Source organism: Phyllostomus hastatus, unplaced genomic scaffold (assembly GCF_019186645.2).
Source record: "Phyllostomus hastatus isolate PE091 unplaced genomic scaffold, TTU_PhHast_1.1 phas_scaffold_585, whole genome shotgun sequence".
Lineage (NCBI taxonomy): Eukaryota > Metazoa > Chordata > Mammalia > Chiroptera > Phyllostomidae > Phyllostomus > Phyllostomus hastatus.
Genome location: NW_025334037.1, coordinates 16,781,212 through 16,804,612, shown reverse-complemented (window position 1 = coordinate 16,804,612; position 23,401 = coordinate 16,781,212). Strand labels below are relative to the sequence as shown.

Genomic DNA, 23,401 nt, shown 5'->3' with positions numbered 1-23,401 from the left:
AAAAAAGAAGAAGAAAGAAAACAAGGAAGGAAGGAGAAAGGAAAGAGGGAAGGAAACAAAAGAAACAAAGGGGGGAAACAGTTGATTATGTACCTATAAGAAAGGCAGCTCTTACCTGGGAATAGCTTAACCTAACTCTGGAGGAAAGAGAGAGAGAAAGTTCAGCCCTAGAAAGACTATTAGGCTTAAAGTGTGTACACTACTGACCCAGATTTTTTTGTTTCTTTTAAATAAATTTATCAGAATAGATAAAGTAATGTGCGTGTTCTGTTCAGTGTTGTCTCCTGTTCCTATAATATCTACACTGCTGAGAATAGTTCTGAACCCATTTCTTTAGGAGTTGACTTTAGAGCCAGTTTACAGGGACACAAGGAAAGAGTTCTGTATATTTTCTAGCTCCAGTAATCATTTTCACTCATGCTCCCTCATATTTTCCTGGAGAGGCCCCTATGGTGCTGGTTCAACATGCCCAAGCAATAAAATTCAGTGGTGAGTTCTCACCTTTGATTTTCTTACCCCAGCTACAGGGCTCTTTAGACCCACCTGACTGTGTCGTAACTTGGTTGGGCCTTCCTCGTGGTCATGGCCGTTAAGAATTCTTACATACGAGTACACAGTAGTACATCAGTTTTCCACTTGTCACAAAGGTATTAGACTGACTACTGGAAAGCTGATACAACAGTTGATCCAAACAATCTTGTGTAAATGGGAAATAAGGTCTATCAGCTTAGAGACTGAAGTAATTGCCCCGTTCTGTGTTTTAGGTGACCAGGTCAACTGATAGAGATGTTAACTGATTGGTTACCTAACAAGTAGCCATTTTTTAAAGGAAACTAACAATCATAATAGATTACTTGGCTATGTATGTCAGGTAAATCTCACAATAACTATGGAAAGATATTTCTAAATAAATGTGAAGTAGCTCTGTTTCTTATACTGTTGTGAAAGCTAGTCAGTTGTGGCTGTCAGGCGTCACAAATAAGTGAAAATATACATAAATTTCAAAAAATATATTTGAATCTTATATTTTGATTATGTAAAATTCTACATGTCTCCAAAAAACAAGTTTGACTTGGTATCTCCAGTTAAGATAGAACTGGTTTAAAACTCAGCTACAGTGGGTGGGGAGAGGTAGAACAGGATAAAGGTGGATAAATGGTGACGGAAGGGAACTTGACTTTGGGTGGTGAGCTTGTAACACAATATACAGATGATCTACTATAGAGTTATACACTTGAAACTTACATAATTTTATTAACCAATGTTACCCCAGTAAGCTCAATAAAATTTTTGAAAAATAAAGTCCTGAAAAAAAAAACTAAGCCTTAAAATAGAATAACAAATACAGCCGTTTCAGAATTTTGGTATGTATTTGCTTATTTGGCATGGTCCTTTTTTATCAGTTCACTAATTCAGATATTTATTAAATTCCTGCTGTGTTCCAGGTAAGCCAACTACCTGAGTCTGGGACTGTTTTAACAAATTGGCATGATAACCTCATAAATTTATTATGGGGGAAAATGATTCAGTGTAGTGCCTGCTAGTGATCTATGTCAACTTGGATGAAAAATTTGTCATGACCTAGAGTGTAAAACTAACCCTTATTGTTTTGATTATTTTTCCATTCTGATGGGGGGTTTCCCTCCTTTTATTGTTTTTGTCTTGTTTAAACACTTGTTTGGGGAAACCTGTTTTCTTTTTACCTTTGGTCATCTTCAGTCCTCTGGACTGCAGGGTATGCAGCCTCAGCTAGACCTAGGAAGCCAGGGAAAGAGAGGCAGGCCGGAAGAGCATGGCAAATCCCTAGAGATGATTACTACTGCTACTAATAGTGCGTGGTTATCATCTACTGCGTGCTTGTTCTGTAGCCAGCTGAATGCTAACTGCTTTAGTATGTTACCATATTTAATTCTCATCCTAACCCTTGGAAGCAGGTGGCATTATTCTCATTTTTCAGACCAAAAACCAAGGCTAGAGGAGGCCACCCAATAGGACATGGGTTTCACAGTCAGTTAGTGAAACACAAGTTTGCCTAAGACTGTGGATCATGCTAGTCTGTGAGGAAGACAGCGACAGACTCACAGATTAAAATCTGGACTTTGTTTCTTTTTGTTTTCCAAAACAATGCTCATGATAAAACCATGTGGAACTGAAGTCATGAAGAAGCGTGCAATAAATGCAATCCAGACCCACAAACGTGCCATTGGAAAGGCTGCATGGCAGGGGCTTTGCAGAGAAGCTTGACCTAGGATGACTTGCTCACTTCAGGATGCAGAGGAAGGCTTGATTGGGAGGCTGGGGCATCCAGAGAGAAAAGCATATTAAATTGAGGGTCAAATGGTATAGGCCTCAGTTCCCTCATCTGTAAAATGGAACTAATAGTGGTCAGGGCAAATGGTCTCCAAGGATCCTTGCATTTTAAGCATTCTAAGATTTTAGGCCAAGGTTACTCAGAACATCCTGTATTAATTAGTTCCTGACCTTTCCTCTGCAAGGCCACTGGGATTGGTGCACAGACAGGGGAGAGTTACACCTGGAAACCTCATGCTCACAGGCCATGGAAGTCTGGAGGGGACACTCAAGGCCCTTAACCCATTCAGTTCAACACCCACAATTGTAAAAATCTAAGGAAGAAAAGATTTTCTCCACCTTGAGGTACTTTTGGAGGCCTGTGGAAGAAAGAGATTTCCTCAAAGAACACAATATGGAAATGTGATTTCAAAATGTGGAGACTGGAATGAAGAAATTGAGATTCCAGAGAAGTGGGGAAGGATCTCTCTCTTTCTCTAGTTCTTAGACACGTTTGTCTAAGAGTTTGGGAGCCGCCTGCGACACTGGGGTCCGGGAACCTCTTGTTTCAGAATTGCTATTGACCCACCCTGTGATATTGAACGAGTCTCAATATCTGAGCCTCGTTTTCTTATCCAAAGGAGGTAAAGTAGCACCCCAAGACCGCTTTCTGGTGCTAAAAATCTGTGAATCAGTATATTGGTCGGTGTCACTAAGGCAAGCGAGTGACGATAATGAGGTAGTGTTTGGAGTGACTGGGGTCCCAAGTCATGGTTGAATGACCAATTCAGAGGACCTGAACTGAGGTGGCTCCTCTGGGGAGGAGGAGGAATAGGGTCAAATCTTAAAAATAGAATAATGTGCGGTTGAGTGAGACTGATTTGGCCTCTGGACTGAGTTAAATAGGTGACAATAATTCTGCTGTTCCACACAAAGGAGATAATGGAGGAGACTGGTCCTCCAGCCCACCTTTTCTGACCAGTCTGGGAGACTGTCTGTCTGCGTTTGGGGTTGATGGGAGCTGCAGGTCTTAAAAGATCCCATGGCGTCATGGAGTTGTGCCTCAGTGAACCCATGTCAGGGACACCAGCATGTGGTGTCCAGCAAATGTGGGGGCTCTTGTAACCCAAAGAAGGTGTGGCAACAGGTGGCATACCTCTAGCAGATATTCTTGAGTTTGGGAGAAGAAACTTAAAAATTGGATCCTGACCTTAAAGGAATATAGGACAAAAGCCATTAATTAATCAATCGTGGTGCTTGGAACTGTGTGGTTAGGTTATGAAGGCTTAGAACAGGAAGTGGGCAGGAGCCCATTTGCTGGAACTGATGTGATAAGACAAAGAAAACAGAGGGAGATGTCCGACTGGCTGGTCCCTGAGCAGCCTGAAGCTTGAGTTGGGATTTTTGAATGCTATGGTCAGAGGATGGTCAGTTAAGAAGCCTGACGTGGGACTGAGTTGAGTCGTGGGCATGAAGCTCCTGCCACTCTGGGTTGGGGATTGATTGACATGGGGACCAGGAAACACTGTTCTGCAATTGTTGGGAAATTCACAAAGTACCTGGAGAACTCACTGTTGGGCAAATTGCCCCAAAATAAGCCAAGAAGACTAGGAAGGGTGTATTTTTCCTCCCTAGTTCTTAGTTTGTTTTATACAGTTTTAAAAAGGGGGTGGAGGGAGAAACAGTAGTTCTTGTTTTCTTAATCTTGAGGTTCTTGACTTTGTGATTATTTGCACTCATGAATCATCAGTGCAATCTGAATACTGACAGCTTTATTCTTGCGATATAGACTTTTCTTATAATACTGAAATCCTTACAATGTGAGACACACCTGCTCTGTGCCTGAGATGGTGCTTGGAGTTGTAGATGTCATATTTAATACTCAAAGAAACCTCTGATTCGGCTATTTATCCCTCCTTTCTGAGGCTTGAATCAGAATTCAAGCCCAGCTTTTCTTGTAGCAAGGCCCATCTTTCCCACTAGGCCATCCTGACTTTGAACTTGAAGTAGTAATCCCTTTCCTGTTTCTCAGTCTTGTTTTTAAAAGGAGCAATGAGGGTGTGTAAAACTCCAGCTAGTGTGCCCAGAATTTCACAGATATTGCCTTCTGTGCGGAGGCCTTCGCTGCTTGAAACAAAAATTCATGTTTGTTTGTTCTAACTGTGGGAAATGCAAATGTAATTCGCAAGTTGTTTCTTGAGATCACACCACTGTTCCTAAATGGAAAGGCCTGGCCCTGAATTTGGGATTTTGAGATGCTGGCCATGCGCGAGCGTGAGGTGAGGAGTGAACCCGGGTAATTGTGTTTTCTGACTTTGGTGTTGCAGTCTGTGACTGGAAGCCAGACCCACATTGATTTTTCCCTACACAGCCCTTGCCTTCTGCCTTCCCCTCTTTTTTCTCCTCTGTGGAAATATTTTATTCATTTTTATACTTACTAAATCGAGACATAAGAGACATATAATATTGTATTCCTTTTGGGTGTATAACCTAATGATTTGATATATGTATACATCGCAAAATGATTACCATAGTACGTTTAGTTAACATCCATCACCACATAGTTCCAAATTTTTTTTCTTGTGATGAGAACTTTCAAGATCTATTTTTTTATCTGAAAGAAAACATAACACACATGATACATGATATTTGAAAGTAGGTTTTATGGTGCAGTCGGTGGCAAATGGTGTCGAGTGGTGACGGAACAACGATTTGGGGAAATAAACCGTGGAGGGGGAGAGTAGAGCAGCCCTGTGTTTGCCCTGGAGCACAGGCTACGAGGGGGGAGGTGTTTGTGCTCTTCCCTGCTCACTGTGGGTGGCCAGGACGGTGGAGCAGCACATTCTTTTATTTATCTTAGAGGAGTCGCTGTAATTGTGCCCAGGACTGCTGGCATTTGGGGCTCACACATCGCTGAACTCCTGGTCTATTGGCATTTGGAGAGTAGGACCCACGATGTTTCTCACTTAATGGTGAGAAGTTATGTAGCTAGTGCCCAGAGTGGTCCAGTTCGTGACCACAGGCAGGCCCCGTTGTCTAGAAATCTTGTCTGGGCTTGACAGCTTAAAAGCCTTTTGGGGGAGTTCAGCAAAAGGAAATGGTTAAGAAAATTATGACAACACTAACCCGTGAAATACCCTGCACCCAGTGAAAACGTTTATAAAGAGTCTGCAGTAACGTTGAAAATGCTGACGTTATAATGGTTTAAGTGGAGAAAAAAAAAACCCCAAGAATGTAACATTTTGAGTGTAGAATGATCCTAATTATGTTTTAAAAATGCATAGTGAAAACACAGAATGGAAGAATACCAAAATGTTACTAGTATCTATTCCTAGGGTTCATCTTTCTTTGTTTCTTATGCACATGTTCTTAATTTTGCTAACTTTAGTAAGCATATATTTTATAATTAGGAGGGAAGAAAACTTTTTTTCACAGTAAAATAATAATTTCTCATATTTCGGGCAAACACCTTTGTGGATCAGGGAAATTGGCTTGTCCTTTGTGATTCTGGTTTCTCTGGTGACTCTTATTTGACTGAATTAACACCTCACTGTGTGTAAAATAACACCTATTTAACGCGAGTGCTTAGGTGACCTAGAAGACTTGACAGTTTTACTAGTACCTGGTGAATAATAATTTCTAGAGATGGAGCTGAGTTATAAGTTACAGAATAGTATGTTCTCTCTCAGTTAGGGTGCAGGGCACTTTATTATCAGTACGTAAGCAAGGGTTGGAACACTTCATTAAGGAGAGCAGCCAGGTTTTGTCAGCCTAGTGAAAGTAGGGCGATACTGGGAAATTTTGCGGAGACAGAAATAATAATTATAGAGACAAAACAATAATAATTATGACAACGGTCATCCTTGACACTGCGCCCGGGGCCTTCTCATTGCTTTCCCACGACCTCCCCAGGAGGTGAGTGTCTTTCTCTCTCCTGTGAACTTGAGAGAACGGAAGCCTGAGGTTCAGGAACTTGCTCACGCTCCAGAGCTTGTCAGTTGGTAATATTCAGGATTCGAATTCATGCTTTTTGTCTCAAGAACTTACGAGGTTCATCAAGTTTTCTGAGGATTCTAGTGAGTTTCAGGCAAGAATTTATATCGACCATCTGTTTTTCTTTGAAGAGAACTAAGAGAGGGAAGCAAATGCTGGGAGCAGGAAGAACACCTGTCCAAAATAGCACTGCAGTTTTTCAGGTGTTCTCTGTGGGACAGCATCAAAGTGGGCAAAGCTAGCATTTCAAAAGCTTATTAGGCATTTAAAGGTCATACCTAATATTTGAAATCTTCAGGTGTGGAGAAAATGTACATTCCTTCAATTTGACATTGGATTGGTGTCGAAAAAGGTGTTGTACTTAAAGTCAGTGAAACAGCGACTCAGCCAGGACTCAGACAGACGCCCCTTTGTAAAGGAGGCTTCATCATTAATGGCACCACTGACCTTGGGGATATGATTTAACCTTGTAAACTTGATGTGTCTCATCTGTGAAATGGGATTAATAACACCACATTATAGGGTTCGTGCAAGGCATAGATGAGGTAATGTTCGAACCGTGCTTGGCACGGTGCCTGAGGCACGGTAAATAGCGTCCATTGATGGGAGCCATTATTTTTATTACCGGGAGTTGGGAGGCATAGAGCCCGGATCCAGCTCTGTTGCTAACATTGGCCATGAGCAAGTCAGTCAACCATCTGGATCTTAGATTCCAATGGGAATAATAACACTGTCCTTTTTACAGAGAGGTGAGAATGAAATCCGATTATTTATGAAGCAGATTTTTGGAAAAGTATGAAGGGTTGTACCAATGTACGAGTTAAAGAGGAAGAGAACAGTAGTAGGCAGGTCAGAAGAAGCAAAGTACTTGGCTTGAGTTTAAGCTGTAACTGGAACTTTCCCACAGGAATCCAGTTTGCAGAGAACAAGCTGAGTGAGTTACACGCAGACTCCTGTGAAGAAAAGCTTTAACCCAGAAACCCAGCAGCAGTATGTACAGATTCACCCGATTTGTGCCCTCTCATCGGGGAAAGGGCAGCCCCGGAAGTGGACGCTGTGGGAGGTCTTGGGGCATCTTTTCCCAGGGGGGGCTGTGCCTTTGGTTTTTAGGGAACCTCCTGGCCTGGCCTGGCCTGGCTGAGGTTTCCCCTTTCACAGAGGAGTGAGGAGAGGAACAAAAGAGCCCATCACTTCAGCCTGGCAAGCTGTGGAAGCTTCAAGTGCAGATGGGTGTGAGCTTGTCCGTTCCTTCTTGGGCCAAGTGCTTAAGAGAAGCTATCTGTGGGCTAAATTGCCGTAAGCGCTCAGCGAAGTTTTGCCTTGGCAAACTCATGTCCAAATTCCTCACATCCCCTCTGCTGGGCCATAATGGGAATACTGCCCTGCCATGGGCCCTGTAGCAAACATTGAAGAGTCAGGACAAAGAAGCAGCAATTGTATTTTAGTTCCGTTGCATCTTACTGAAATGGGTTCATGATTCTCACCGATTTTTTCTAGTACTGGGCATGTTACAACACGGGCAGGAAAGACAATAAGTTCTTTGGAATCAGAAACTGATTTGTAGTTGGAGGTGATTCGTCTTTTCAGTGGCTTTCTCAGGCCATCATTCACCCTAGATTCCAAGAGAATCATGTCGTCTGTACAGAACAGCACTGGCCCTGATGTAATCAAGTTTAATCTGTCAGCCAGGAATGCTTTTCTGCAATGGGCATTTGGAGACATCACCTGTTAAAATATCCAGTCTTCAGCACTGCCTTGAAAGCAAACCTGAAGGTGTGATAGGGGCTACCATCATTTTATTATCAGTATTGTTATTCTGTTGTTGTTTTTTAAAACCCAATTAATATGGGAATGAGAGGTGTTTGGTTCCAACTTAATATGTCCTACTGGCCACTCCTTTTTGAAAGATGATTTAAAAACAGTCAGGGAGCCAGAGAATTTCCAAGGCTAACTTTCTCACGTGGAAGGGAAAAATTATTGCAATGCCCTTTAGCTAAGTACACTCACTTCAGCCTTTATGGATGGCAGTGGTCACGTGTCCCCCTCTTCAGGAGGAAGAGAGCTTGAAACAATCACACAGCAGAACCTCCTGAGACTGGGGGTGGGTTGCTATCTGGTAGTAGGGCACAGGGAGTACCTGTAAAACTTTGTTTTCCTTTTTATGTTTTTTAAAGGAGAAGGGTTTTTGAGGAAGTTACCTTCCTGCCAAAAAACTGAGGTAGTCTAACCTCCTTTTCAGCTCACCCATCATTGCTGTAGCAGAAGGAGATGACTAATGCGCCTGAGTCTCAGCAGACTTGTAGGGCACTACAGGAGGCAGTTTTGCAAAAGGCACACTCCAGGTAACAGGGCCTCTACCGTTTAGCATTCGAATTGGGTGGATGCAGGGGTAAAAAGTGCAGGCAGAATTATGCAGACATGGTACTTTCTAGTAAATGTTTAGCAAATGTTGATACAGAACTGAGAATTACCTGAAGTTTATTCCCCTTATCCAAAGTATCCAGGGAAGTCACTGATTTGAAATAGAGCAGGGTAATTTTATATGTGAGCTATCATGAGACCAATAAAAGAATGTAGAAATGACATATAACCAGGCACTGAAAGAAATTGGATCTGGCCAGGATAAGAAGTAGGGTATAATTGGATTTGTGTGTTATTTTCTTGGGTGTATGGGAATGGGGAGGGGGCGGAGAGAGAGACATTATGTAAGCTGTTAAAGTGTGTTGAATAAAGTTTGGCCTCTATAAAACGTGGTCTGTACCTTGGATGGCTCAGCCATCTAGGCTGATATTTTACTGTTTTTTATAAAGTTGGGATTAAAGAACTTGTTCCTAATGGCTACCCAAACTGGGTGAGGAGTCATAACTATAGTCACGATGATTTGGTGTCCGGATTTCAGGAAAGGTGGTACCTGGGTGATGCATTCCTACCTGGCTTTATCAGTCCTTATACAACTGTGAAGTAGGGAGGTACAAGCTTCAACGACTTTAGGAAAATCCAGGTCACCTTATAAATGCAGTGTCCACCAGGGAATTATCTTCTTGTTCATTTGGCATTCTGACTCATCTTCCTCACCTTCATACATCTCTTTATTAAAAAAAAAAAAAGGAAAAAATCTGTTCCTGCCCTCACCAGCATGGCTTGGTGGGTTGGGTGTCGTTCCTCAAAGTGAACGATTGCTGGTTCAATTCCTGGTCAGGGCACATGCCTGGCTTGCGGGCCAGGTCCTGGGTTAGGGGTGTGCAAGAGGAAACTGATCAATGTATCTCTCATACATGATATTTTTCTGCCTCTCTTACTTCCTTATTTCCCCTCTCAATAAATAAATAAATAAATAAATAAATAAATAAATAAATAAGAATATTTCTTAAAAATCTTAACTCTCATACTGATATACAGTGTACACTTTCTAAACATTTTATTTAACTCAATAAATGAGGGAACCAACACATCTGTTATAATAGGTTTGTAGGAAAACCTATATGTGGAATAAAAGAGTGTTGAAATGGATTTACAAATGGATACAAAACTGGAGGGGAAGTCAGTTGAACCCCCAGTGGACAGAATTCATTTGCAGGCATAGATAAGAATTATTTCCATGGCTTCACTTATCTAAGTTACAAAGTTGTAAACTAATTCAAAGGATCAGGTCTGTGTCCCTTTGGGACCAGATAACACCCAAGGTTTCAGCCTTCCAGTAAAAGAATGCTCATTCCAAAGTCTTAAAATGTTTCCCAAGTATCTGAGAAACCCTATTGCATAGTAAAAGGCAGGGAATTACGGTTTAGACAGGCTCAAAATCCACAATCCTAAGCTTATTAGGTAACTTGGAGCAAAATTTGGAGAATACGAAACAAAGCAGACACATACACACACACCACAGAGAGATCTTGAGGGGATTAAATGTGACAATAGAGGAAAAGCTCCCGGCACATGGTAGACGCAGCTACTTGGGTATGATTATTAGTAGTAAAGTGTGTCAACATACATTGTTGCTTAATAAATGTTGAGTGACAAAATCAGGAGCAGACACACTTTTTCCTATAAAGGTCTGGATAGTAAATACTGTGGGCTTTGCAGGCTCTATGATGGAACCTGTTACAACTCACAGTGCTGCTGTTGCTCCAAAGCAGCCATAGACAGTATTCAAACGAATGTGGTTGTGCTTTCTTTCTAAAAACATGCATTGGGCCCATTTTGCCTGAGGGTTCGTTGGCTGACCCCTGGACTCAGTGATTAAGACAGGATGGCTAATTCAAAAGCTTGAGGTAGAGAACTAATTTATACTCATACCTACCGGTAGACCTTTTTGGTGTCACTCAACAGGGAAACCTGGGCAGAGTTTGGCCACTGCTGATCAGAAGCCGTACAGGGTATTTCCTCTTGTCATTGTTCAAAGTCGGTCGACCACGGGAATTGTAGTCAGACGTGATTCTCTTTTCAACCACATACTAGCCACTGATCACGGGTCACCTGCCAAGTCTGTACCTTGGATACGCCAAAACGGCAATAATTATGGCTGAGTATAAACCAGGAAATACTTGGCCAAGGTGGGTAAGTGTTCATTCCCAGAGTGGGGAGAGAGTAGTTCTACATGGGTTCTTCTATTGTGTGGGCACTATGTAATTTTTATGGTTGAATAGTGGGCAAGCTATTTCAGCAAGGGAGAAAGATGTAGGGTAAAATGGTTCTCTTTATTGTCACGAAACAGCCTCCAGAGTAACATACATTGAGTCTGAAAATTATTGTACTGGGTTAATTCTGCAAGGCCATTTGATGCTGGCAGCATGTTAAGTGGCCTTACAAATAAGCATTTGTCTTGAAATGTACTTCCATGATATCCCACTGGTAGCCAAAAGTGGGCTTTTTGCCTTAGGCATGGCTGATTTTTTGAGAGTAAGTCAATCAACTCCACCCAAAGTTGGAAAAAAAATTACAGACCATTAAAACCCAACTGAAATGGGCATACACTTTAAAGAGCCCCATTAGCCATGCAAATATGAAGTTACCTGCACTTCTGATAAGCACAATTAACTAAACAATGAATGCCATTAACAACTACTTGTGAGGCATTGAGCCTTGGAAAAACTTGGCTTTCTGGGTTGGAAAGGTGGAGAAAAACAGTAGAATGCGTTCTCCTTTGACGAAGTTTTAATACTAAAAGATCTTGTGTAATCAGACAGAACATCTTCTCATGAATGTCCCCCCCCCAACATTTAAAATACTAAATGCTTGCATTTTTGATGTCCTTAAGGTTCTTTGGATTGAACTGAGCCAGATGAAGACATGTTTTCTTGTGAACAGTTGTTTAAAAACCCCACATTTTGTTACTGCATTTGTCATTGTAATTATGGACTTAAAACCTGTGTGCGGACAGAACCTGCTCTTATACCTGGGTGTGTTGGGGGTCGTAGGGGGCAGTACCACTGGAGGATGGCAGACAGAGCCTCTAGCCCGCACCTGTGCCAACGTGCTTGCTCTTTCTGAGTCTCAGTTTCCTTATCTGCAAAATGGGAGAAAGACAGGGCCTACTTGTTGTCAGGTAAATGAAAACCATCCTTGTAAAGGTATTGCACAGTCCTTTGGAAAACAGTTGTTATTTTCAGGCAAAAAACATTCTGTGTCATTGTCTGAAGTCTTAGTTCGGGCTGCTACAACACGTACTGTACACGGGCTGGCTTGAACAACAAACATTTCGTTTTCACAGTTTCGGAGGCTGGGAGGTTCATGATCAAGGTGCCAGGCAATTTGGCTCCCGGAGGGATCCCCCTTCTTGGTTTGTTAGATGGCCACCTTCCTGCACTGTCCTCGTAGGGTTGAGACGGAGATCATCTTTCTTGTCTCTTTTCTAAGGTCACTGATCCCATGTGTAAGAGCTCCACCCCCACGGCCTTTTTGCCTCCCAAAGGCTCCACCTCCCAGCACTATCGCACGGGGGGTGGGGTGGGGGGGTGGGGGGGCAGGTAGGGAATTTGGGCTTAAGCATAGTAATTTTAGGGGAAGACACAGACATTCAGTTCGTAGCACCAAAGCAATGATAAAAATGGGGATAGGATGGAGCTCCAGGAGACTTGATAGTGCAGGATGCTCATTTTTGACAAGTTCCATCCTCATTTATAGTATACTCACGGTTTCTACTGCCTTTCTTTATATCCTCTCCTTTCCATTTTCATTTTCACCGGGCTTGACTTTATCATCATATGCCTAGATTTCTGTAGTTAATTTCCAGCCGGCCTCCTTTCCTTTAGTGCCCCCCCACCACCATCACCCTCACACCCTGCGCGGAGCCACAGTGGTTTTCCTGAAAGCCGGCTTTCTCTGTGGGCCCCCACACCTTTCAGTGGGTGGAGGAGGAGGATGTTTTTCACGGCCTCCAGGGCTGGTTCAGGCCCCACAGTGTGGCTTTCTGTGGTCTGGCCCCAATCCCGTGAGCTTTTCAAACCTTCCACTGCTCACTGTCACAGGACTCTGCTCCAGCCACGCCTCTTCACTCACAAGTCCCTAAATGTGCTGAGTGCTTCCCTATCCCCTGGCAGTGCGTTGCTTTTGCCTAAACAGCTCTTCCTTTCTTGCCTGCTTTCCCAAGCCCAGTGCTTGTTGAAATCTGAGTTCAAGTTCCAGCTTCAGGCCGTTCTCATGCCTCCTCTTTCTGAGCCTGAGATCCTTTGTATATGGCGTTTGAAATTGACACACTACCTTGTGTTCTGCGCCCCCTCTAATGTCCCCTGTTCTTCCCAGCCCTCAAAGCAATGCCAGGCATTTTCTCCTTTACCCCACAGCACCTCACACATCCTTTATTGTGACACTTAGCACATTGTTTCATAAGTCATTTGTTTACATGTCGCAGGGGCCGTCTCTGACTTGTTTACAACTGTCTCCCTAGCACCTAGCACAAGCTATGGTTCACTGAAGGTGCTTAATAAGGACTTGTGAAATGACTAAATGACTGAGCAGGAACAAGGCATGCCAGTAAGCATTTGTTGGCTAATGAACTGACAAATGAACTGCAGAATCCTTGAAGGAACCACCCTTGTTGCTGCTTTGTCCTCTCAGAACCTACTGTGGCACTTGGCACCCGGATAGGGGCTTAAGAAATGGTTGTTGACTGACTGACTGACTGTGTGGGGTCACACATGCAGTACAGTGTCACATAGCTTCTTTTCTCACCTGCAAGGCCAGTGCTCAGATATGCAAGCCGACTAAGTCGATTGCTAAGTTGAAAAGCCTGGGAAACATTGAAGCCTGGACAGTCCATCTCCAGTGGGATGTTTATGACCCAAAAACATGCCATCTGAGAGGCCCACGTGGCTCACACAGTAGCTAGCTTGACGGACAGGAAACCACCTCAAATGGAAGGAGTACAAGGACCATGAATTCATATCGTATGCAGTGCTCCAAGAATTAAATTGTTACCACTTAATATGCATTGAATGTCAGCACTGTACTTTTGTACTAGGAAAAAATAGACGAGACACACTCCGTGCAGCGGGTTTTGTTAGCTGTAATTAGTGATAGAATAGTGTTGATACAGCAGTTCAGCAGTTAAAGCAAAGCAGTGCCCTTGGTATAAATGTGAGTGTATTTCTACATCTGGTTCTGTTACGCTTACTGACTGGGTTTCAGCACTGTTTTTGTTCTGGGGCCTCAGGGCTAAGCTGGGAGAATTTCACCAGCTCTTAGTTTTAGGAGAAAAGAGAACAGCCCCGTTTCTGAAACAACTAGCTAAATCAAGTATTTTTAAATGTTTGTTTTATTGTGGTAGCTGGAATTTTGGCTGCTTTGTTCTCTTTTACACTAGACATACCTGGGAGCTCTCTCTATAGTCCCAAGTTGAAGTTCCACATCTTTTTACATATCGTCTCGCTAATTCTGATTATAGTTGGATAGAACCGAATTGCATTTATCTTTGCATTGTCTGGAAAACAGAAAATAAAATTGTAGGCAAAAAACATGTTTTAAGCTACGTCGGAGACTGAATTATTTCTAAAGCCTTGTAGAAATTAATAGTGTCATAAGAACCACGTGACAGTCATCTGGGGATCGTCGGGTTCTGCCCGTCTCTTCACACTGGAGGACCAGGCTAGAAGAGGGGAAGTGACGTCCCCGGGGTCACACAGCTGATCGGCGACCAGTGTAGCCAGAGTGCAGGACGCCCCGTGGGTTCCACAAGCAGGGCTCTTTTTTTTTTTTAAAGAGAGAGAGAGAGAAACATCAATGTGTGGCTGCTGGGAGCTGTGGCCTGCAACCCAGACATGTGCCCTGGCTGGGAATCGAACCTGCGACACTTTGGTTCGCAGCCTGTGCTCAATCCACTGAGCCACGCCAGCCAGGGCTAGCAGGGCTCTTTTCAGTGAGGTTTTTCTGTTAACCGGAGTCGTTGCTCCAGAGACACCAGCCTTTGGAGACACGTGCAGTCAGTCTGCTCGTGTGCCTGGACATCCTCGAGAATGAGGAACACTTTTGGCCTTTCCCAGTCTTCTAAAAATCAAATTTTATGGTGCTCACTCCCTCAGCGAACTGTAATATGCAGTTTTTTTGAGGTTTTAAGAGACTCGATTCAACGTTGAGGGCTAAATTTATGGATAAAACTCAGATTTTTTTGACAACGAATTCCACTCGTTTTGAGCAGTCTCTCCAGATATTATTAATGGCTACAGGAGTTTAGGTGATTGATTTGCTGGCATTTTATAACTTTTATCATTTTATTTCTGCAAGTGCTCGCGTATTTTTAGCTTCCAAAGTTCAGTGGGTGGGAAGGGAAGGGAAGGGAAATAAAAGTTAGAAAATGCGAGTGCTAGTTCTTTCCATGGGACAGACCTTAAACAGAATTTTAATACTTACATATTTATTTTAATGTGTAGTTGAAAAATGAAACCAGCATGTATCTAATTCTTGACTTCATGATACTATTATTTAGGATAAAACTAAAAAAAAAAACCCTGTAAGACACAACAAAAATTAAGTAATTGTACACACGAGTAAGGCAGAAACCGTGACGAGGATACTCAAAAGACATGAAACATGGGGTTAGATAATCTCTAAGGTCCCTTCCAATCTAAAAATTCTGTGATTCAACTACTAATTTAAGCCTGGTGTTTGTTTATTCGTTGTGTGGCTTGCGGGTTTTGTGCATCTTTGTCAAACAATATGTCTGGAGTGGATGATGTAGCATCACAAACAGCATTAGCTTTCATGCTGTGTAAATTTTGGGGGGTAAAAATGAAAGCTTTAATGTCACATGGAAAACTTTTTAGAGATGAAGTCAGTGGAATGCATAAGCACAACACGATTTTCAAGCGAGAGGGGGGATGGTGAATACATTCAGATCCCTTTAAAATGCTTCGTAAGGGTTATGTTCTATTCTGACACTGAATTATTAGACTAATTGTGTACACGAGGCTTTTACAGTGCACATGGCCTAAAAAAAGAAACCTATGTCATAATAAACCACATGATAGCAGCTTTTCTGAAGATCTAGCAGTGGAACTTGCAACGCTGTATTAATTTGTTACTGGAAAAAAAAATAACACATGTGGCCAGGAGAGGATCCCATAGTGTAAGCAATAATATTACCATACTATTTTTCTATGGGTAAAAACCTCTCATGTGCCAAGACTGAATAAACAAGAATGGTTTATTTGTTTGAATTTCCAGTGACACATGTAAACATTTGACCATCAGGTTTCGACAGCAAGGTTTGAGGCTTGGCACAAGACCTGGAGACTTAATTAGAACACGGGTCAAGATGATAGCTCTGGCCTCTAGGAAAGCCCACCCGTGTGTCCAGCGCTGCCATCCCTGCCAGCATTTGTCTTTGATCAACAGCGCACTGGTCCACAAGTTCACGTGGCCCACGAATTCTGACGCTGCAGGCGGAGGGGTCCCGACCCGCTGGACTGTACCCAGGCAGTGATCACCAGGCTTCCCAGGGCTTCCCGGGGCGCGTGAAGTCCTGCCACACAAGGAAAAACTGAAGAATCCGTGACTCCTCACGTTGAGGACAGAAACTTTCAAGGGATTAGAATCCTTGGCTATTTGAAGGACTCTCAAAAGGAAGAGGGACTGAATCCTTCTTCTGTCATTTCAGAACTAGGATTAAGAAGGGAGTGACAGGGAGGAAACAAATGTGATGACTGAGTGTGGTTGATGTGCCCAGTACTGTGCCAGGCAGCGTGTACTGGGAACTTTAATTCTCGCAGAGACCCTGTGTGGTAGCTCTTACGATCTCCTTGTACAGAAGAAGAGATGGAGGTCAGAGAAACTAAAGGATGTTACTAATAATAGTAGTAAAAGTACTACTGATTGGTCAGACAAACACAAATAAAAACCAACAACATTTATTGGGTATCTACTGTGTGTCAGACACGGTTCTACATGCTTTGAACACTTCACCCCTTCTCATCCTCACAGTAGTCTTATGAGATTGGTACTATTTTTATACCCATTTTACTGATGAGGAAACCAAGGCACAAGAGTTAGGCACCTTGCTTGGTATCACACCATTGGTAAGTGTGGAGTGGGATTCAGAGCCAGACAGTCTGGCCGTGTGGCTAAACGTGCTTTATCCTCACGTCTTTCTGCATCTCTACTTTCTGAGCATGTACTATGTGCCAGAGCCAGTGCTTGACGGTTTAGATCCTCGGAGCAATTTAGCAGATTAGGCATTATTATTCCCATCCTACAAATGAGGGAAAAAAATGAACACCAAAAGAATGAAATAACTTGTCCAAAGTGAGTAACTCAGCCAAAATTGTTACTCAGTCTTCAGGCTCCAGGCCAAGTCTCCTTGGACCATGCTCAGCTTTCTCAGAGGTGCAGGCTCTGAGTCCAAATGTTTCTAGCAAGGAGAGCTATCAAAACCCAGAATGGGCTGCCCCGGGGGAGGGCAGGGGATGCAGGAGCTCCCCTTCTCGGGAATTCTTGGAAAGAAAGTTGTATGTCAGTTAGGCAGGGAGGTGGGGAGGGTTCCAGCTTTATGCAAAGCATTGAACCCAGTGCCCCCTAAGGTTCTGTCCAGCTCTGGGGTTTTGTGATGCTATGTTTTCTTCTCCTCTTCCCATGTCATCTTGTTTCCTCCTGGGTGTACTCAGATGTATGTGCAAATCTCATTCTGATATTTGAATCTGGCTGTGGGGGCTAGAGCGCCTTGGTAAGACACTCCCTTGCTGGGATATTTGACATGATGCCTTGGGGGAAATGTTAGGTCATTTGAGAAGTCTGCAGCATAAACAGTAAGCAGTCAAGTTGTTAACTCAGAGGGAAAATGTAGCGTGAGTGTCTTCACACAGTGTGAACAGGTAGGTGTTCCAAGAGCAGTCAGGCTGTCCCTTACCCATGCTTTTCCAGTGAAATGTTTGTATGTCTTGACTTTTCAAAGTGTTTACCAGATGCCCAGTTTGGAAATAGTAGTTTCCCTAGGGTTGTCTGAACTTTAATTATATCCACTACAACTCGCCTGCTCCACTAGATGTCTTATTTCCAGCTCTGAATGGCTTTGGGTGGACATGCTTCCCTCGTATGACCCCCAGGTGATATTTGTCATGTTATCCTGCAGCACGGGGCTGAGGTGCTGCACTGTCTAGTCTTCTTGTACTTGGTCCTGTAGTAACAAAGGACGTCAGTGTTTCTGAGTCTGGGGGTGTCTGTAAATTCCGCATTTGCACCTTCATACCTGCCCTTCCCCAATCCACTACCTAAATCGGCTCTTCATCCCTCTCTCAAATGCGTACCAAATTGTTTCTCTTTGGTGACATCAAGTTAGTGGTAGCAGTGGGTGAGCTTTCTGCCATTATTTTGGGGTACTTCTGACTCATTATTTTGTTTCAGCTCAGAGAAGACGCATTTTCTCCCTATTTTCTGTCTCCTCTTTTTCTATTCCTTGGCCTTTGTTTCATGTTAATTCTGTTGGACATATAAATGTTTCTCTGGATGAGGTGGTAGGGTGGGGAAGGAGGTTGCAACCATTCAAAAATTGACGTATTTCAATTGTCTTGGGAAGTTATTGTCCAATATGGAGCTAAGATGGGAAACACATTATGTACCATGTGATGATTTGCTGCTTTACGTTGAGTAGATTCATAGAATGGGGCCTATTCACAGTGAAGGGTTTATGTCTGTACTACTGTCTGTTTGATCAATTGCAAGTGATGACTATGATGTCCCTTTGGTGGATTTGGATGGGATCATAATAGGATCTCACCTTTAACTGGAACATAATCAACAAAAGAAAAAAGCAAACAAAACATAACCAGAGAAATTGAAATTAAGAACAATCTAATAATAGCCAGAGGCGAGGGGGAGGGGACAATGGGAAGAAGGGTTTTCAGGAACTGCTATAAAGGGCACATGGACAAAACCAAGGGGGAGGGTGGAAGCAAGGGAGGGAGGTGGGTTTGGGGTCGGGGCAGGGCGGGGGTGGTGGGGAAAAATGCAGACAACTGTAATTGAACAATAATAAAATAAAATAAAAGAATTTGATGCAGTACTTGTACCTTTAGTTTAGCAGAGTTACTGAAATGAAGAAATGGGGATTGTTATTATTAGGATGAAAAATAGAAAATAAAGACATATATAATATTGAATGTATTCATACGTCTAAAGTCGGGTGGTTAATTTTTTAAATTTTCATTCACATGTGGTTGTGTAAAGTATAAATGTGCATAGTCCCATTTCAGTGAGCATCTTAGCTTGAGGTCTAGGAATAAATATCCCCTATCACTTTCAGAGGGTGACAGTCCTTTGCAGCAGGGCACAGCCGTTCATTCTCTGAGTAAACTACTTTTAGGAGACAGGAGATGCTGATAAGATTAGAACCACTGAGACTGATTGTAAAAGAGTTTCAGTAATGGGAAAGAAGATACCAAACTTCTTCATATATTTAAAAAAAGTCAACATTGGATATAATCAGGAGGGTTTCTAGGTTACTCATGAGATCTCAGTGGATTAGTCAATTTTCTCCATGGTAACAGCATTATTAATTTCTAACCTTTACAGGGAAAATATATTAGTTTTTTTGCAGAAGGTAAACTTTCCTTTGGGGTTTCCATTTGGATCCACTGTGTTAACCAGTTCACAGTGCCTCCCTCTCTCCTTCCTCCTTTTTGTCTTCTTCAAGCTTTTTTCACTTTCTTATTTTTTTTCTCTGTCAAAGATAAAATAAAATTAAAAAGATTAACGGTGAAAAATGCAAGGCCAACCAAGTTGTATACTGATGTCTTTGTTTTCCTCACTACAGTTGCAATGTTAAAAAATGGGAAAAGGAAAGAAAAATTAAACCAAGCCTGTAGAGGCGAGTTGTATAGGGAATGTTATGTTGAGGTTTCTGTGTGTTTTCTGCTGCATGTTAACCGTCAAGAGTGGGACTGTGCTATGAAATATTGTTCCTTATTTAACGTTTCAGACTGTGATCTCTGCACTGTGTGTTTGCTTCTCTTGTGACCTTTTCTTTGCATTTATAACTCCTTCTCTGCACCCATACTCCAAAGTAAGTGTGCATTCCCACCGAAAAATTAAAGGAAGCTGTCAGTGGAGAGTTAATGCAGTTAAAACATCCTCAGCTCTGCTACCAGCCCCTTAAATAATTAAAACTGTATGCTTGAAGAGTCAGATTTGCATTTCTGCACCACGTTTATTTAGCACACTTTGTTACACTCAATTAAATGAGAATGTTCTGTTTCATTTTCTTTGCTTTGGGTTGATCATTTTGCCTTTTGATTCTTATGCCCTAGTGTAATTTCACAGTGCTTAGGTCTCTAAAACTATACATATATTAATGCATATGTGTGTCCATAGACACCCATTAACAGGCGCGCTGTTTGTACTACAGAGAATCTTTGCCCGAGGCATTTGGGCATTCCAAGTAACCTAAGGTGTAACTGGGATGGCAGCTAATTCATTGTGGTAAAGATGGAGCTTGACAGACTTTTTTAGCATCCAGCGCTTTTTTTTAAAGCTCTGTTATTTTAGCATCACCTTCCCTCTCCACAGTTTGATTTGAGAATTGCTTATCAAAAACAAGAAGATACAGGTGTCGAATGGTTCTGGAAAGGAGACTAAGTATTAGTGCTGCCTAGTATGTCTCTCCACATCTCAGTCGGCAACGCATGTGCCCTGCTCTTCCTAAATTAGTTCAATGTCTGACTTGTGCATGTTCAAGAAGGAATAAATTAGTTATTCCTCTCCTAATGAGTAGTGGGATCAATTGCAGCAAGATGAGAGACAAAATAGCATAATTTTGCTTCCCCAGTTGGGGTTCAATATCCCTAAACCTCACCATTAATCACTCTATCAGTTTCCTGGGTTATTTCTGACTCTGCATGTAAGATATTCTTTGTAATTTTCGTACCAGGTAAGTAAGACTTTTCGAATTTTCCCATTGGGATTGTAGATGGGTGATGCCGTCTCCTTTGTACCCCAAAGTGTCCCTGGTTACCACGAACGGTCCCTTCTGCCTTTGCATCAGTTGGTCTGGGTGTGTTCACAGATGACAATCAATATGTATGTGCGATGACAATTATGAGGGTTCTAATACATTTAACTGTTATGGGATCTGTTATGTCTACTTTAGGGTCGACCCCATCCCATATGACACTCCAAAACCAGCGGGCCACACGCGGTTTGTCTGCATCTCAGACACACACTCCAGAACAGATGGTATCCAGATGCCTTATGGGGACATCCTTCTCCACACAGGCGATTTCACCGAGCTGGGACTGCCCTCAGAGGTTAAGAAGTTTAATGACTGGTTAGGTAAGGAATGATTGCGTTCTGGCGCCCCCAATTAACCTTTCCCGTCCGAGTGTCACTCACTGCGTCCTAATTGAATTAGAGCACTTGGAAGCCAGCTCAGCCATTTCTCGTATGATATGCCGTGGTGTCTAGCTTTAATCCAATTCTGTTAATTAAAGATGAATTTTTAGATATTTAATTTTACTGTGCATCCTTTCCGAGCCTGGCCCTGGCGGCTCTGGGGCAGAGGGACGGAAAGCTTTGAAACCGATCTCATCTGCCCGTTCTGCTTTAATGAGGGCACTCATTGGCACACACGAGACCTAGAATCGTATTTTTAATTCATTGGCTCTGCAGTCTTTCCCAGATATTATAAGCAAAGAGGTACAATTGACCTACTGGTAAGAGAACATTTCTAAGAAATGAAGGAATGTGTAAAAGTCCTTTGAAGGGAAGGTCCTAGCACTCTGTTGATTGAGAACAGCTTTTCTAAGTGAACCAGAGGGGGTCCTAAAACCCCTGAAAATATAAAATGTCCCACGGTAACACTCCAGAAACTTGGAACATGAAACCCCCTGATACACTGTGAAAAGTGTAATGGCAGCTTTGTGGTTATTGTTAGAGATACCCCACAGGTTAGGGTTATGGGAGTATCTCGACTCCTGGGTCAGGAATTGCCAGATACTAACTAATACTACAAGGCAGTCACTGCCAAAGATGAACATTACAAGTTATGTGTAGCTAGATTAGATGGCAGATCTTTTTAAGAATACTTTTAGGTGAAGAAAAGAAGTGCAAGGGTTCTGAGATACAAGCATCTCTAGAGATGCTAAAGAATTATATAGTAGAAAGAAGAAATGACTCTGGAAAAATAACGTCATGAATAATTTGTCAGCCAACAAAAATTATGCAGCAATTTAGGCATAAATTTTAAAATAATTGGTCAAATGTATATGTTGATGAGTAATAATAGTAACTAAAAAAGTAAAATATTTAAAAAGCCAATAAATCTAGCTAGTAATGTACAGTAACATATTTTGAGATTTCCTGCGACCTTGGACATCAAGCCACATCTTATATAGTTGACATCAGAGCACATATCTGTTCTTGTACTTTTGGTTATTTTAATTTAATAATACCTGTAATATTTCAAATGATTTTTGGTTATTTTTCACATTTATCTTTTTTTAATAGCAACATGGCATGTGCATTGTTCTGTTTCTATTTAATAAAACTTCCCTGTAACAAAAACATTTAAATCAATAACAGTTTTTCCTCTGCTAGCTAGCACCGAAATGTACATTTTTGTTTGTATATGTCTTTCTGCTTCCATTGACTAACTTCTTAGGGTAAAACATGGTATTAGTTAAATTTCTAAGCCAAGGCTATGAAACCATGTCTGGTTCTTGCTGTCTGCTGACACCTTGCTTTCTGAGGGGGTCGTGGCCGGGTGCGTCATTAACAGTAATGAGTATACCAGTTTTACCACGGTCTTGGCAGCATTGGATATTGGAACTTTATATTTTGTGCTGGTTTCATAGGTATTCAAGTCATCTCATTGAAAACAGCAAGATAGCTCAAATATCATTTAGCATAATCTCATTTTTACAGATGACTCAGAGATGCAGAGAAGTGAAGTGACTTTCTCAGAGTCTCCTTGTGGCAGAAGCTGGGTGCATAATCCGCAGCTTTTTACTTCTCTTTTGCTTCCGCAAACATTGCTTTCGAGTACTGTTATCTCTTCATTTTAGCAACTTTTATTTATGAACTATTAGCAGGCAGAATTATTTGGGGTTGAATTTTGACAATTATAAAGTGTTCCTTGACAACTGAATCTCAACACAGAGATGATGTAGCTGCGTTGACAATGTTGATTTGTAAAGAAATAGAACCACACTGCGAGTAGTGCTCACAGAAATCCCAGACAAGATAGATCTTGGTTATAATCTTGTTTAGCCGCTGACCTTGGGCAACTGAGTTAACCTCTCTTTTCCCCTTGGTTTCCCTGTTCAGAACTAAGGATTAATGCTCCCCGTCTTTCTCTGTTGTTGTGCAGATTAATCAGCATGTGATTGCTGCTAGTAAGTTTTTGTGGGCCATTAATAACTGAATGGGGAATGTGGTGAATGAACCATCTACAGATACTTAAAGGGTAAAAACAGGAAGAGGTCAGAAGAATTATTTAGTAGGTTAGAAGTAAACACTGAGAGGTTTTACAAGGGAAAGTACTTCATAAGTGGAAATGTGCCGTAACTAAGGAAATGAAATGATAAGGAAATAAAATGCTGAGGTCCAGATGCCCAGTCAGTTCCCATTGCCTCTCTCATCTCCTGAGGCAGGAGAAAGAAGGCTCCCGCTGGGGCTGCAGAATGTGAGGGCAAAGGAAGGGAGC

At 42.2% G+C, this 23,401-nt stretch overlaps 1 protein-coding gene across 4 annotated transcripts in view; it reads left to right on the top strand.

The window, feature by feature from the left end:
* Positions 1-23,401, top strand: part of MPPED2 (metallophosphoesterase domain containing 2) — a 164,286-nt gene that overhangs the window by 26,291 nt on the left and 114,594 nt on the right. For all 4 annotated transcript variants that reach the window (XM_045825406.1, XM_045825411.1, XM_045825410.1 and 1 more), the window contains exon 3: positions 20,849-21,030. In XM_045825406.1, coding sequence (XP_045681362.1) covers positions 20,849-21,030 — 182 coding nt within the window. The remainder of the gene's footprint in view (positions 1-20,848; positions 21,031-23,401) is intronic.